This window comes from Syngnathus acus, chromosome 24 (assembly GCF_901709675.1).
Source record: "Syngnathus acus chromosome 24, fSynAcu1.2, whole genome shotgun sequence".
NCBI lineage: Eukaryota > Metazoa > Chordata > Actinopteri > Syngnathiformes > Syngnathidae > Syngnathus > Syngnathus acus.
In genome coordinates, this window is record NC_051108.1 from 1,216,952 (window position 1) to 1,230,541 (window position 13,590).

Sequence of the window (13,590 nt, forward strand, 5' to 3'; positions counted from 1 at the left end):
AACAAAATAAAAGACTTCCAGTTGCAGGGGGCGCCTTCAAAATAAAGTTGCAAGAGCGAGCTTTTGGCAACGCGCTCAGTCAATAAACTGGAAAGCTAATCAGCGATATAAAGCTCATTGCTTTTGTATATTGGCATTTGTTTATCGTATATTTATTGAATCCAAATCAATACTTCAGGTGTCCACAATGCCTACCAACGCTGACGTCATGTCTTCCAAGCGAAATGCAGGTTCCAACGAAGTCCATTCAAAAGGCTTTTTTTTTTTTTCCGTGTAATTCACAATTGCAGTACAAGGTGCTGTTTTGGGGGGGCGCTCACGTGACGGTTCTCGTCCTCTCGCGAGACGTGACGCAGCTTGGCGCACAAACAATCATCTTCACCTTCATCGCCATCCTCGCTCGCTCGGATTCTTTCGGCGGTAAGGCGTCAATTAATCGATCCCTTAATGAGCGTACACGTATTGACGCAGCCCTCGGGTCAATGCGCGTAGCCAAGGTGCGCGCGCGACTCGGCCTTTTCCTGACAAAAGGTGTGTGCGGTATGCAAATGTATGCTCGCAGGTCCGCGATGGAGGCGACGTCTGCGTGTGCGGCGGCGTGTGCGTCGGCGACGTCCGCTCACAGTCTGCTGCTGCTGCAGCAGCTCAACGTGCAGCGCGAGTTCGGTTTCTTGTGCGACTGCACGGTCGCCATCGGCAATGTCTATTTCAAAGCTCACCGCGCCGTCCTCGCTGCCTTCTCAAACTATTTCAAGATGATCTTCATCCACCAGACCAGGTCGGTCGAACGCACGCACGCGCACCTGCAGCCTCCCCCAGTCACGACAGTAGTGTCTTGAGATACGAGTTGAATTCGTATCGTCACCACGCCCCTTTCTGAAAGGTTTTCCCAATTTTTCAGAAACAGCATTGGATGGTGTTAGCTTTGGTGCAAGCATGACAGTTGATGACCAACCTTTTTTTTTTTTTTACATGATTCTCATGTGTGCATGTCAGCGAGTGCATCAAGATCCAGCCCACCGACATCCAGCCCGATGTGTTTAGCTACCTGCTGCACGTGATGTACACCGGGGCGTGCCCCAAGCAGGCCGTGGAGCCCGCCCGTCTGGAGGAAGGCATCAAATTCCTCCACGCCCACCAGCTGTGTCGCAAGGCTGGCGATGGGCCTGCCGGCGGCGCCAGCGCCGACGCCGCCACCGGCTCTGCCGCCGATGCCGTGCGCATGTCCAACCTGTACGGCATTCAGATCTCTTCCCAGCTGGCCGGCAAGGAGGCCCCCGCAGCCGCCGTCCAGCCGGGGGGGCGGGGAGCCCGCGCCCACTCGCATCCGTCGCTCGCCGTGGGATCGGAAGGAGAGCGATCGGATGGCCACGGCTCTCCGCCGCAGGACGACTTCCACGTCTCGGCCACCGTCAAGCAGGAGCGTCCGGATGAGGAGGGAGTGGGGCCGGGGTCGCCGCCTCGGGACGGCGCAGCGTCCAAAGATCGCCTGCCGCCGGCACTGGCGTGTCCCCGCTGCGGCCATCGCTGCCCGTCGCCCGAGCGGCTGCGCCAGCACCTGTTCAGCCACGCCCTTCACCCCGCCCTCTTCACGGAGGGGCTGACGTACGAAAGCGGGGGCGGCACTGGCGGCCCGGATGACGACGGCGTTGACGCTGGTCGCCTGGAGGAGGCGCTGCGCCAGAGTCAGGCGCTCGCCGCGCAGTTGGCGGCGGAGCTTCGCCGGAGCCGTGAGGGGGCGGGGCTAAGCGCCGCCCCCGCCACCCACTCGCGCAAGCGCAAGATGGCGTGCGCCGTGTGCGGCGTGCGTTTCTCACACAAGAGTCAGCTTCAGGAGCACATGTACGCGCACACGGCTAAGCCACCCAGACTGCATCGCCATAGTCAGCTCTTCCACAGCTCCGCCCACTTCTGCCCTGACGGGGGCGGGGCTTCAGCCAATGACACCCTCCTGGAAGTGGGCAGGGATGCTCAGGACAACGGAAGCTCCGCCTACTCGCTCGACTCGGAAATCTCGCAGGAGAGCGGCGACGGCGGGCGTTGCGAGTGACGCCTGCTTGGTCATGTGACTGGACGTCCCGCTGTGACTTTTGTTGATAGACACTTCTCGTTTTGTCCTCTCTGTGGTTTTTAAAGTAAAAGCTCTGCTCAAACACGCTTTGCGATTCTTTATTTTGGAACAGGAGGACTATTGAGAGCGCAACGAGTGTTAAACAGCAGCGCTGGTGAGGACACGCTGAGCGCTGAGCACCGTGTTCTACGGCAAAAAAGAAATACGCCATCAGCGTTTGCGTGGTACGCCAGCTAGCGCTTGCAGTCCTACCTGCATCAACATGGCCACCGTCATGGGCCCCACCCCTCCCGGAACCGGCGTGATGAATCCAGCTCTTTGATAGGCTGAGGCGAAATGCACGTCGCCCACCACACGCTTGCCGCTCGGCTTGCTGCCGTCTGCCATCGCCACCCGAGAAAAGACACAATTTCCATAAATGGGCCCGCTCATTCATGTTCATTACGTTTATTTGAACAGAAATGTTACAAGAAATGATCACGCTCACCCGCCACGTGATTGATCCCGCAGTCGATGAGCACGCAGCCCTCCTTCAGCCAATCGCCTTGCACCATCTCCGCTCGCCCCGCCCCCACCACCACGATGTCCGCCCTGCCCACCTGAAGACGGCAAACACATTGTCCTCTAGCTTCGTGGTGATGACATCATCATACGGCGTTGCTCACGTGTTTGGCAATGTCATGCGTCTTTGAGTGACAGGTGGTAACAGTGGCGTGGTTCCACAAGAGCAGGTCGTGCATGGGCGCGCCCACAATCTTACTGCGACCGATCACCACGGCGTGTTTGCCAGCCACGCTTACACCTGGGGGGGGAAAAAAATAAAATACCCACAGACATCCTCACGACATCACATATTGATAAGGATTCCTCAGCCAATTCCTCAAACAAAATGTGTATGTGACCTGTCTGTCTGATGAGTTCCATGCAACCGTTGGGGGTGCACGGAATGTAGCAGTAGTTCAGGTCCCCGCGAGATAGCTTGCCTGCGTTGATGCAACTCAGACTACACACACACATATCAGTTAAAGGGTGACGATGATGGTCACACTGGCGGTGCTAGGATTTTCTCTCTTGGGACTGTAGGGGGAGCATATTTATGATGGGGACAGTGCCCCCTGCAGCCCCCCTCTAGCGCCGCCAGTGCATGGTGATAAATAATACATTCTATCAATTCTGACCCGTCCACGTCTTTGAGCGGCGATACGGCGTTGGTGACCAGCTCCACGTCCATGCGGTTGACGGAATCCAGGGGAAGCTGCACGATGAGGCCGTGCACGGACGCGTCCTCGTTGACGGACGCGATGGTCCGCAGCACCTGTGGGCAATGTGACCTCAGCGAATCCACTCAGGTGCACAGTAGTCGAGCCTTTCCAATTACAGACCCACCTCGTCCTGTGTCACCGTGTTGGGCAACCTCACGTGCGCTGCTTCAATGCCCACCTGAAGAGGGAAAAAAATAAATAAAATTAACTGCTGGCCCTTCAGTGGGAACTTAAAGCAACCTTTACTCACACAAACTGTCCAATCAGCACTGACAAGACTGCAAAATATAAGCGGTCACTTTTTTGTCTTCAGTTCAAACCCCTGCCACTAGATGGCGCCAGTAAACTGCTCTTGCATTGTCAGGCGGTGTTGCAAATGTGCCTTAAATTCACCTCAGCTGCAGCTTTCATCTTGCTGCTGATGTACAAGTTGGAATCTTCTCTGTTTCCCACCTGAAGGCAAGCAGAGACACGACACGGTGAGGTCACGTGATGACATCACATAACGGAGGCGGGCCTTGAGAGTGACCTGTAAAACCAGTAGACTCGGGATGACCTTGGACGTCTTCATCTTGTCCACCTCCTTCTTCAGACGCTCCCTCACCAGCCTGAGGACATGTTGCACACGGGCTGAAACCAACTGAGATCAACATCACCAGACATGCCGAGTTGACACCTACTTGGCCGTTTGGTTTCCAGAGATGATGGTTGCTATGGAGCGTCGGCCTCCATAGCAACATGACAAAGTCAGGTGGCGCAACAGAGCCAACATGACTGAAGGAGGAAGACACCATAATTGCACTTTATCATCGCTATGAATGTTCTGAACTCCTCTGTCCAGTGTCATTATGCCAATGTTTCTTTTAGCGCGAGTCAACAGCGCCCCTATTGGTAGCAACCAATACGTGCACGGTATCTTGAGAAGCATTGCCTCAAGTCGCAGGTCAACGAGCCAATTGCACTCAAGCAATCAATTTCTACATAATCAATTCCAATTCCTGGCTAACAATTATTGATTGTAAACGCAAGCGAAGACAGCAAAGGCAACGTGGCGTCTTACCTGAGAGACCACCGCAACTCCACTGTGCAATCATTGACCAGTGTGTGTTTGTGTACAAAAGGTCAGCAAGTCAAAAAAAAAAATTGGCAACCGAGAAGCATTTCACTTACTGGCGGCAAATTAAAAAGATGTGAAACTATGAATAATTGCAGCGTTTATTTTCTGTGTTGTAAACATGTCACAACTTAAAATCAACCCTAAGCCTTATTTACAGACTTTATATCCACACGTAGACAAACATGATACACATTTGCAACATTTCATTTTGGTTTCACTTGAAAATTATGACGAAATAAACAATTATTTTAGTTAAAGAGAGGAACAAAAAAAAAAGGGAAAACAATCCTGACCACATGGTCCTTCTCTGATTGGATAAGAGCCCCGTGGGAAGTCCCGCCCCTCCACCACTTGACAGCACATTGACCTTTGACCTACCTGTACACACCCCACGCTAGAATGGGGTCAGGCGACATTCTTCAAACTCCGAGCGAGTCACCGTGTCATACACGTAGGCACGCACGAGGGCCGGGTAGCGTGTATCCCTGATAAGCAGCCGCTGGCTGCAATGTGGGCAAGGCACTTCCTGTCACTTGTCGTCTGCCTCCGACGGGAAGTCCCTTCAACCAAAAGACAAACAAAATGTGACAACAGGAAGAGATGTTATGTTGAGGCATGAGGTCAAACAGCCAACAGTGACCATTCGTGAGGGAACGGCAATGAATGCAAAGGGACTGGTCGCCAGCCAATGTCACGGCAGAGACAGACAGAGCATTGGCGCCAATGAGTAATTTGGAGCCTTAACTTTTTGCAAAAGGATGTCAAGTGGAAGTGAAGAAGCCACCAGTAACAAGTTGAGCAGGACGGTCCGGTTGGGAGCAGTTGCGCCGCCCGACCGTCCGGCGCGACCGGTCGCACCGGCTCGCTTCCCGGCGGCCGTATAAAAGGAGAGGCTAGACGCCAGAGGAGCGGTCGCCTCCTCGGGTCCCGCCTGCCGTCCGCCTGGCTCCAGTGGTTCTTGACACTTCAACAGTGGTCAGGCGCTTTTGTGAAATGTTTAGGACCACTTGAGCCGGATGGGAGCTTGTCGACGTGCAAGGAGCGCCGGACGGGCCTTCGTCTTTTCGTCCCGAGATTCGGATTTGTGACGTTGGGTTTTGGTGAGTGTCGTATGCTCCGTTAAAGCATGAAAAAGATTTGAGAGGATGAAAATGACGTGACGTGGAATTTTTCCAATCGGAAATATTTATTTGCGCAAATCAAAGGTGTTCACCTTTAGCGCTACAAACTTTCATGCTCACTTATTAAACAAATGTTTAAAATGTTTTTATGCAATCTAAGTCAACTTTTGTTTTTATCTGATGCACTGTACTGTATCTTACCGAGATGTTCCGTGTTTTCCTCGTTCCAAAATAAAAGTTTGTTTTCAGCACTCGTCCGTGGGCCTTTTATTTCGATGACATAGAAAGTAGTTTTACAATCGTTTTAGGCTCCGCCCTTTCCGCAGTGAAGGAGAACGATCGCTTGTGTAAAGTGATGTGACAAAAGAGGAAAGAGAAAGAAAAAAAGTTGTCTCACTCAAAGTGCACGTGGGAAGAACGGGAATTGGCGTAGGGCGCCAACGTCAGGACACTTCCTCCATGTAGTCCACACCCACGCTAACGCTGGGCTGGGAGACGCTCACGTCCACCGTGTCCTCCAGCTGGACACACGTATACGCATTTGTAGACACAGTGCGACACACACGGAGTGACTTTCTGCGGCACGGACCTTGTCGCTGTGGTCGGGCCCCTCGATGGAGATTTCCTCGATCTCGCGGCTGCTGCTCAGCTCGCTCTTGTACAAGTCGGAGCGGTGGCTGGAAGGATGGCGCATCGGTGACAATTAGCAACAAAGACGCCATTGTTGACGGAGGCCGCGGGAAATTCCGGCGTACCTGTTGAAGTCGTCATCGTACTCAATGTCGTCGTCTTCGTCTGCGGAAACACAAAAGCAAACGTGAGCCCGAACGATGGCAACAACAATGACAAGAGGAATCATAATAGTCGCCTTGATTTGTAATGTACCTAAATGGATCGAGCCGCTCTGCTTCGTTCCGCTGGGGAACTTGGCCGACGCTTTCCCTCTCGACGCTGGCATGAGAAGAATTGCGACACGTGTAGACAATAAAGTAAAATACACACGCAGACAAAATCAAAACGTCATGAGCGAAACGAAAACACGGCAAAAAGTCCCCCACCTGTCTCGCTGTGGCTCTTTTCCGACGCGCTTCCTCCTCCTCCCGATGTCGGCGCCGCTGGACTTTGTTGGCTATCGCGAGTCACCACGTGGCTACGACATCAACATCACGTCAATTCCTCCTTGTCGGCAAAACCTCCAAATGTCATATCGTGCGGTCCTTACGAGCCGTATGTCTTTTGAGGCCGAGGCAGCGGGTCATCAAAAAAGGAGTCGTCGTCGTCCTGCGGTTCCAAATCTGCGAGCAGCTCCAGCGGTGACACCTTCTCGGGAAGACGCTCCTCGATGGCCGGCGCAGAGTCCTACACGCACGCATGCACAAGTTAGAAGCCATGTTTGAGGTTTTTGATTGGACATGATGGTGTGATATGAAGGGCGGGAACCTTGTTGACAGCGACGCTGTTCTCCTCCGACGCCACCTGAAAGAGCAAAGTGCATTCGTTCGACGCCGAGAGACAAAAGAGAAGATGCTCGACTGTTTGTGTGCTAATGTGCTAAATAGACCTCAGCGGCCATGATGGACTCGGACTTGCGTTGTCTGCGTCGAACGAGCTCCAGCAGCACGGGCGAGTTAGCGTTAAGCTCCGCCTCCGAAATGCCCAGCTCATCGCAGAGCAGCTGCCGATTTTCCAGGCCGCTCGGATGCTAATGACAAGAAGGTCAGCGGATTCACGCAAAAGCGACATGGCATCATGTCGAAGCAGCGAAGTGACGCCATCTTACAGTGTTTATCTCTGGCTGGAACACAGACAGGCTGAAGTCCAGGTGAAAAACCCGCATGAAGTCCACAATGAGACTGGCCACCAGACGACCTGCAGAAAAATGCAGCGGAATCAGGACCCTTATTGTGGAGTCCTGAGACCAGATGTGAGACAGACCTTCTTTAGTGCTGAGACATTTCTTTAGGTTCTCATTGACTAGCGGCGTCTTGTTCTGAGGACGTAAGAGAAGCAAAGCGTGAAGAAAGGCGAGGATGACACAATAAGCAGCCTCGTGGATGTCAGCTACCACCTCCATTCGGTCCTGCTCCTCCAAAGCCAGAAACACGGCAGCCCTCATCTCCGCCTGCAGCAACACAAACAACAAAGTCATTCAGACATCTTCGGAATGCAGTCTTCATGTGATCTTCATTGTTTTGGGCACACCTCGAGAGTGAGGTCTTAGATTTTCTGTTGCTTTAATTACATAAACTGTATCAACTACACATGTCCATTTACCCCCTTGAATTTATTCCTTACAATGCATTTGAACAATTCATGGATTCTCAGCTCCTAATATGTTTTTACTATTTATACCGTATTTAGGGTATCTAAGATCCTTACTTTCTCATGTAATTGAATAAAATACAAACAAAAGTGTGCTTGAATGAGTGAAGTTGCCACTACTTGGTCGCTCATCTATTGGCTGTTTTTCACTTTAGCCTAGCGTGCTAGCAACCGGCGTGAAGGCGAGTAAGACGTGAGCAGAGAAGGAACGTTTGCTGACCTTGAGCTTGTTTAGAACTCCGTTGTTCTCCAAATTTTGGATAAGTAAATCCCTCAATTCGATATCATCATCTGTGGCAGACATCTTGTACTCTCATCCAGGCCAGCTGTTAGCTGTTAGCAACTTAGCCACTGCTTACGTCCTTGTGCGCTCCCAAGACGTCATCAGTCACGGCCCGAGAAGGCACAGAATACCCGGATGTTTCCAAATGGCTCCACCTTTTTAACTGACGTCATCGCGTGATGACGAAATGAGCTGTAGGTTGCACTGTTGTCCTCCAACCAACAGCGGGCGCTGCTTGGATTATTCCTACATTAAAGGACGCCAACATGACGACGCTACGGCCGTTCAACTGCGACGATTTGTTTAAATTCAACAATATGTAAGCGCTAAGTCTTCGACATCTTAACAGATGTCTCGTGATGTTTCTCGTGTGTTGCAGTTGTGCATGATCTTATACTTTGTATGCGTGGGAATGTTAGCAGCATGCGTATCCAACTGCTATCGTGTGTATGTGCCATGTTCTAAAAACACTCCATTCCTTTCACAATAAGGCTTATTTTGTGTTCACAATATTCATTTTGATTGTTTTTACTTTCCAAGTCGGTCAACCCATGCAGAATAGATCCACATACTAAGAAGAATCATCTCTATGTTATCATTTGCCTTATTTAGTTGTCACCGATGTGAAAATAATGCACATAGTGCACAGTGAATGAAACTAAACTATATCTCTGATCCCATAGCAATTTGGACCCTTTGACAGAAACTGTATCCTTCGAGGGTTTGTCAATTTACAACTGTTGCAATTTAGGAAGTTGATGTTTTGTCAGCACTTGTGATGTGGTGCAAATACAAAAATCACCGTGCTCTCTAAGTGACTGTCACCATTTTTGGACAATGTTTCATGAGTTTTCTTTGAGCTTTGACATCAGTATGGGATCCCGTTCTACCTGCAGTATTTGGCTCATTGGCCCGAGTACTTCATTGTTGCCGAGGCCCCCGGAGGCGAACTGATGGGATACAGTAAGTTGGTCACCAATGACCCTGCATCAGTTATCATTTTAGAATTTTCTGAATAGCAGACTGACTGGGTTCGCTAAACAGTTTGTGACTAGTCAATAGGTCAATGATGCCAAGTCTCATGCTTGTTGTCATTCTGTGTGCACCTACGCAGTCATGGGTAAGGCGGAGGGCTCGGTGGCCCGAGAGGAGTGGCACGGCCACGTCACCGCGCTCTCCGTGGCGCCAGAGTTCCGCCGGTTGGGATTGGCCGCCAAACTCATGGACATGCTGGAGGAGATCTCGGAAAGGTTCCATTTTGCTTTCACCTACAGCTCTTACGACTGAACAATTTCGGATTTAGTCAAATTTCCCTCAGGAAGGGCGGCTTCTTCGTGGACTTGTTTGTCCGCGTGTCCAACCAGGTGGCGGTCAGCATGTACAAGCGTCTGGGCTACAGCGTCTACAGGACCGTCATTGAGTACTACTCGGCCAGCAACGGCGAGCCTGACGAGGACGCCTACGGTCAGATGGTCATCTTCATCGTGACAATGTTAGCGGTCTTGTGACAGTTTGTGTGCTTTTCTCCCCCTGCACAGACATGAGGAAAGCGCTGTCCCGAGACACGGAGAAGAAGTCCATCATCCCGCTGCCACATCCTGTCAGGCCTGAGGACATTGAATAACCACGCTTGTGGCTCGCTGGCGGACGCCATGATTCAAAGCGGCTTTTTTATCGAATGCCAGGGAGCCACAGAGCAAAAAAGTTTCAAATCGTCTTTAATTGCTGTACATTCTCAATAAACTATTGTAAAAAAATGTGAGGTTATCAGACAACAGTAGGAGGAAAAAATACTTAATCTTGCTGCTCATCGCTTGTCTTCTCCTTTTTGTCACCATCCTTCTCTTTGTCCCCCTCCTCCTCTTCGCTACTGCTACTACTGTCGTCTCTGTCGTCAAAGGCGTTCTCCTCCTGTGTAACTTTGCTAGCCTCGCTGTTCTCCGAGGCGGCGGTCTCCTCGTTCCTCAAAGCCTTTTCCCGAAGGTTCTGGTCGTCGTCGTCGTCAGCCGTTTGCTGCTGGTGCTTCTTCCACATCTTGGCCATGGCCAGCAGTTTGAGGTTAGGCTGGTTGGCGGCGTCTTCGGGGAAAATGTAGTCGTAGTACTCTTCCCAGCCCGCGTCCGACTGCCGGCGCAAACGCAACACGTCAACATCGGGAAGAAATGCAAAGCTGGCAAAAGCGTGGCAAGACGGCGTACCCCGTCTTGGGCGGTGAGCTTCCTCCTCTTCTTGACCTTCTCGGGCAGCAGCTTGGCAACGCGCTCCCTGTCGCTGTCGGAACCGAACTTGGCCTCAAAGTCCTTCCAGGCCTCGAGCAGCGCCAGTCGCTCCTCCTTGTCCTCGCAGTTCCTCAAGCCCTTGTTGGCCTCCTCGAAGATTTGCCGGCACCTGCGTGCCCGCTCGTTGCCTTCCAGCGACAGCTCGAACTTGGCGTAGCTGATCCAAACCTGAGCCGGCGACGGCGAGTCAAAGTCCGTCCACGAAAAGCCGACGGACGCCGTTTGCACATGGAAAGTGACGGCGACTCACCTTGACGTGCTGGGTACGCTGCAGCAGCCTTTTGTAAAGGTTCCTCGTGTTCCCAAACTCCTCCTGCTCGATCTCAAAGTCGATGTAGGACTTCCACAAAACCTGAAGGACATCAGGACGGTTGTAGGATTTTTTTTAATGCTGGCGATGGTTCAGTACCTCAGGCATGTCCAGCCGCGGCTGGCCGATGGCAAGCTCGAAGATGGCGCGGGCCCGGTCCACGTCGCCCAGGATGGTCTCCAGCTCTCCAAACTTGATCCAGGTGCTGCAGTTCTCCGGCGTGAACTCCAGGTATTTCTCGTACAGCTTCCGGCAACGGTCGAACTCGCGCAGCTGAAGCTCCAGCTCGATGTAGCCCTTCAGCAGTTTGTTCTTCGGACATTTGCCGATGGCCGTGCCCTGTCGAGTCCCAAAGTTACCACGACGATGCGATGCTAGATCACGTACGAGTCTTACCATGACCTTCCTGGCGGCCTGCAGGTTCTTTTGCCTGATCTCAAACTGACCGTAGAGCAGCCAGATCTTTGCGAATGTGAACTGAGACGCACGAGACGGTCGTCAAGTCAACATAATCCGTTTCATCCTCGTCGTTCAACCGCTTACCTTTTTGTGAGGGATCAGATCCAAACAGGCTTGATACACCTGCCTTGTCCTCTCCTCGTCCTGTCGGAAAACATAAACGGAGCATCTCAATGGTTACAATTAGCGCCCGACTGATTCATCCTCCATCTTTTTGTTTGACTGACAGGCTCTCCGCTCGGAACTCACCATGACCTCCAGTTCTTCGTAGAGGGCGTAGTTGATCCACAAGTAGATGTAGCGCCTCCAGTGGCGCTTTTCCTGGATGGGCGGCACGTTAGCGATGGCGCGCTCGTAAACCTCTCGCACCGTGTCGGGGTCGGCGTCGCTCTCCACCAGCCGCAGATAATCGAACCAGGCGTCGTAGTTGTGCGGGTTGGCCTGCGCCCGACACATGCGCTCAAATAAGAGCGAACCGTCCGAGCAGCCAAATTGGAGCCGCCGCCGCTTACCTTGACTTCCTCCTCGTACTGGAACCTTCTTTTGCTGACGATGACGTCCTCGATGCCCCGCCGGTCTCCGAATTTCTTCTCAAACATGGTGTAGTTCTTGAAGAGCTGCTGGGCCTGATGCTTGGGGATTCGGTCCAAGGCGTACTTGTAGATCACGCGCACACGCTCAAACTGGACGGGGACAAACATCAGGAACACTCGGTGTCAGTCCAGACAAACGTTTTTTTGCGACCACACAGCTGCAGCGAGTCAAAATACAAAAAATGTGTAAAAACAGGGGTAACCGACCTCCTTCTGGGTCTCCTCAAACTTGGCGAAGGCAACAAAGAGGTGCTCATCCACGTGCTCCTCGCCAAAGAACTCCACGGCGCGCTCGTACACCTTTCTGCTGTGAGCGATGTAGCCATGTTTCTCTTCAAAGCGAGCGTACTTGATCCAGTTCTTCACCTCGGGGTGAACCATGACGAGTGCGCATCAGTTAAGGATTGTTTGTTTTTACCCCCGGCAGGCCACGTTATATTGTTCAGCGGGACGTCAGCATGAGAAGGATATATCGCTCGTAGATGCTGCGGGCTTTGTCCACCTCTTTGTAGCGCAGCTCAAAGTTGATGAAGGAGTGCCAGGCCTGCTCCTCTGGCTCCCACTCCATCCAGCGCTCAAAGGCCTGCCTGCAGCCCGCCACGTTGCCCAGCATCTCCTCCATGTAGGTGTACTTGTACCTGCCGGTCAGCAAGGTCACGATTAAAAATGTCGCCCATCGCGGGCCAGCTTTTGCTTTTAAGTTTACCAGAACTGGTTGACGCGGGGGAGGATGGTGATGGCTCGATCCCAGATGTTGCGCGCGTGGTTCACCTGCCGACTCTTCATCTCCATCTCGGCGTACTTCAGCCACAGGGTCACGTTGCGGTGGTCCACGTCGAGCGCCCGCTCGTAAATGGAGCGAGCCCTAAAAGTGAGTGCAAGGTGGAGAAAGTCAATGACAGGTCGGGCTGTCCTTTCTCCACAACATAGGCTAACAGAAAACTTCTTCATCTAAAGCTAAGAAAACGTGAAAAATGTTTGGGTAAACTACCTCTGGACCTCCGTCAGGCTTTCTTCCCATTGTGCGTATTTGATCCAGTTACTGATGACAGTACGGTTCTTTCGAATGTTGTCCTCAAATGCCTGCAAAGTAAGCAAACTCTCAAGAGCTGTTGGGAAAAACGATTATAAGATTTTGGAGTCACGTCGTGTGTGTGGCTGCACACCTTCCTCTTCCTTAGCTTGTAGTCGTTGAGCTCTTCCTTGTCGGTGATCTTTTGTTTCGGCGGCGGCGGGAGAAGTTCCAATTCACGTTCTTTGGCTTCCCTGAGGAGCTGCTCGGCGGTGATCTGAACCTCCGCCGGAGCTTTGTTCTTCACCTGAAACACAAAAACATTTAATAGCCATCTCGTGGATGTATGCCACGAGCTGCTTGTTATCGTTAGCATTAGCATTAGCTCAGAGCGCAGCCGCGTTCCATCTTTTGTCTGCCTTTGATTTTACCTTTGCCACCTTCGGTATTCGCTGCTTGCCAGCCGCCGTGGACGCCATTTTGCCAAGCAAAGGTTTAGGGAACTAGTCAATTATATTCTCAAAATTACCCCCCAAAAGTCAATAAAAAGTCAGAGAAGCACCGAAACGTTTTAGAGGGCTCGCGCGAGTCACCATGACAGTTCCCAGAATGCATTGCAACTTCTGCTTACCAGATTCTCAATTTTTTAAAAACACAAAGTCTTGGATCTTATTGAGAGATTACTAGTTAGATTGTATTTTTGGGATTGTTCCTCACTAGTTTAAAAAAAAAAAAATCTGATATTTCTCACGACTGTACCC

The 13,590-nt window shown here is 51.8% G+C and overlaps 5 protein-coding genes across 5 annotated transcripts; 2 read left to right on the forward strand and 3 right to left on the reverse strand.

Annotated features, from left to right (window-relative positions):
• The first annotated feature begins 10 nt into the window (after window positions 1-10).
• On the forward strand, window positions 11-2,157 carry zbtb25 (zinc finger and BTB domain containing 25). Its single transcript, XM_037244721.1, has 3 exons — window positions 11-420; window positions 563-778; window positions 997-2,157. Exons 2-3 carry the CDS (start codon window positions 570-572, stop codon window positions 2,048-2,050), a joined length of 1,263 nt encoding a protein of 420 aa, XP_037100616.1. The 5' UTR covers window positions 11-420; window positions 563-569; the 3' UTR covers window positions 2,051-2,157.
• On the reverse strand, window positions 2,154-4,455 carry LOC119118020 (C-1-tetrahydrofolate synthase, cytoplasmic-like). The gene is made up of 11 exons (XM_037244722.1): window positions 4,394-4,455; window positions 4,014-4,107; window positions 3,863-3,941; window positions 3,727-3,786; window positions 3,458-3,511; window positions 3,250-3,386; window positions 2,974-3,074; window positions 2,737-2,873; window positions 2,559-2,670; window positions 2,324-2,451; window positions 2,154-2,257 (listed from the first exon to the last, which is right to left on the reverse strand). The coding sequence occupies exons 1-11, from the start codon at window positions 4,425-4,427 to the stop codon at window positions 2,210-2,212; spliced, it is 984 nt and encodes a 327-aa protein (XP_037100617.1). The 5' UTR covers window positions 4,428-4,455; the 3' UTR covers window positions 2,154-2,209.
• Window positions 4,456-4,533: 78 nt separating this feature from the next.
• On the reverse strand, window positions 4,534-8,306 carry cep43 (centrosomal protein 43). The gene is made up of 13 exons (XM_037244724.1): window positions 8,114-8,306; window positions 7,640-7,693; window positions 7,507-7,561; window positions 7,352-7,440; window positions 7,133-7,273; window positions 7,012-7,047; window positions 6,794-6,930; window positions 6,630-6,721; window positions 6,457-6,522; window positions 6,327-6,366; window positions 6,161-6,248; window positions 5,969-6,092; window positions 4,534-5,010 (listed from the first exon to the last, which is right to left on the reverse strand). The coding sequence occupies exons 1-12, from the start codon at window positions 8,195-8,197 to the stop codon at window positions 6,015-6,017; spliced, it is 960 nt and encodes a 319-aa protein (XP_037100619.1). The 5' UTR covers window positions 8,198-8,306; the 3' UTR covers window positions 4,534-5,010; window positions 5,969-6,014.
• Window positions 8,307-8,368: 62 nt separating this feature from the next.
• On the forward strand, window positions 8,369-9,933 carry naa20 (N-alpha-acetyltransferase 20, NatB catalytic subunit). Its single transcript, XM_037244726.1, has 6 exons — window positions 8,369-8,495; window positions 8,860-8,884; window positions 9,049-9,139; window positions 9,291-9,426; window positions 9,495-9,640; window positions 9,715-9,933. Exons 1-6 carry the CDS (start codon window positions 8,443-8,445, stop codon window positions 9,798-9,800), a joined length of 537 nt encoding a protein of 178 aa, XP_037100621.1. The 5' UTR covers window positions 8,369-8,442; the 3' UTR covers window positions 9,801-9,933.
• Window positions 9,878-13,440, reverse strand: crnkl1 (crooked neck pre-mRNA splicing factor 1). Its single transcript, XM_037244719.1, has 14 exons — window positions 13,261-13,440; window positions 12,984-13,136; window positions 12,809-12,900; window positions 12,524-12,682; window positions 12,289-12,455; window positions 12,025-12,203; window positions 11,737-11,907; window positions 11,474-11,665; window positions 11,309-11,368; window positions 11,162-11,242; window positions 10,865-11,104; window positions 10,706-10,807; window positions 10,375-10,623; window positions 9,878-10,300 (listed from the first exon to the last, which is right to left on the reverse strand). The coding sequence occupies exons 1-14, from the start codon at window positions 13,306-13,308 to the stop codon at window positions 9,971-9,973; spliced, it is 2,223 nt and encodes a 740-aa protein (XP_037100614.1). The 5' UTR covers window positions 13,309-13,440; the 3' UTR covers window positions 9,878-9,970.
• Window positions 13,441-13,590: the final 150 nt, after the last annotated feature.

Bases quoted from the DNA above. Each gene is read 5' to 3' on its own strand.
- zbtb25 (XM_037244721.1), top strand. From the start codon at position 570: ATGGAGGCGACGTCTGCGTGTGCGGCGGCGTGTGCGTCGGCGACGTCC. The intron at 779-996 runs GTCGGTCGAACG...TGTGCATGTCAG, and splicing joins ATCTTCATCCACCAGACCAG to CGAGTGCATCAAGATCCAGC.
- LOC119118020 (XM_037244722.1), bottom strand. From the start codon at position 4,427: ATGATTGCACAGTGGAGTTGCGGTGGTCTCTCAG. The intron at 3,387-3,457 runs GTGGGTCTGTAA...CATTGCCCACAG, and splicing joins ACACGGTGACACAGGACGAG to GTGCTGCGGACCATCGCGTC. The intron at 2,452-2,558 runs GTGAGCGTGATC...TGGCGATGGCAG, and splicing joins CGGGATCAATCACGTGGCGG to ACGGCAGCAAGCCGAGCGGC.
- cep43 (XM_037244724.1), bottom strand. From the start codon at position 8,197: ATGTCTGCCACAGATGATGATATCGAATTGAGGGATTTACTTATCCAA. The intron at 6,367-6,456 runs GTACATTACAAA...GTGTTTCCGCAG, and splicing joins GAGCGGCTCGATCCATTTAG to ACGAAGACGACGACATTGAG. The intron at 6,249-6,326 runs GTACGCCGGAAT...CCATCCTTCCAG, and splicing joins TACGATGACGACTTCAACAG to CCACCGCTCCGACTTGTACA.
- naa20 (XM_037244726.1), top strand. From the start codon at position 8,443: ATGACGACGCTACGGCCGTTCAACTGCGACGATTTGTTTAAATTCAAC. The intron at 8,496-8,859 runs GTAAGCGCTAAG...CTGATCCCATAG, and splicing joins TTGTTTAAATTCAACAATAT to CAATTTGGACCCTTTGACAG. The intron at 9,641-9,714 runs GTCAGATGGTCA...CCCCCTGCACAG, and splicing joins GCCTGACGAGGACGCCTACG to ACATGAGGAAAGCGCTGTCC.
- crnkl1 (XM_037244719.1), bottom strand. From the start codon at position 13,308: ATGGCGTCCACGGCGGCTGGCAAGCAGCGAATACCGAAGGTGGCAAAG. The intron at 12,683-12,808 runs GTAGTTTACCCA...ACTCACTTTTAG, and splicing joins AGCCTGACGGAGGTCCAGAG to GGCTCGCTCCATTTACGAGC. The intron at 11,243-11,308 runs GTAAGCGGTTGA...CGTGCGTCTCAG, and splicing joins ATCTGATCCCTCACAAAAAG to TTCACATTCGCAAAGATCTG.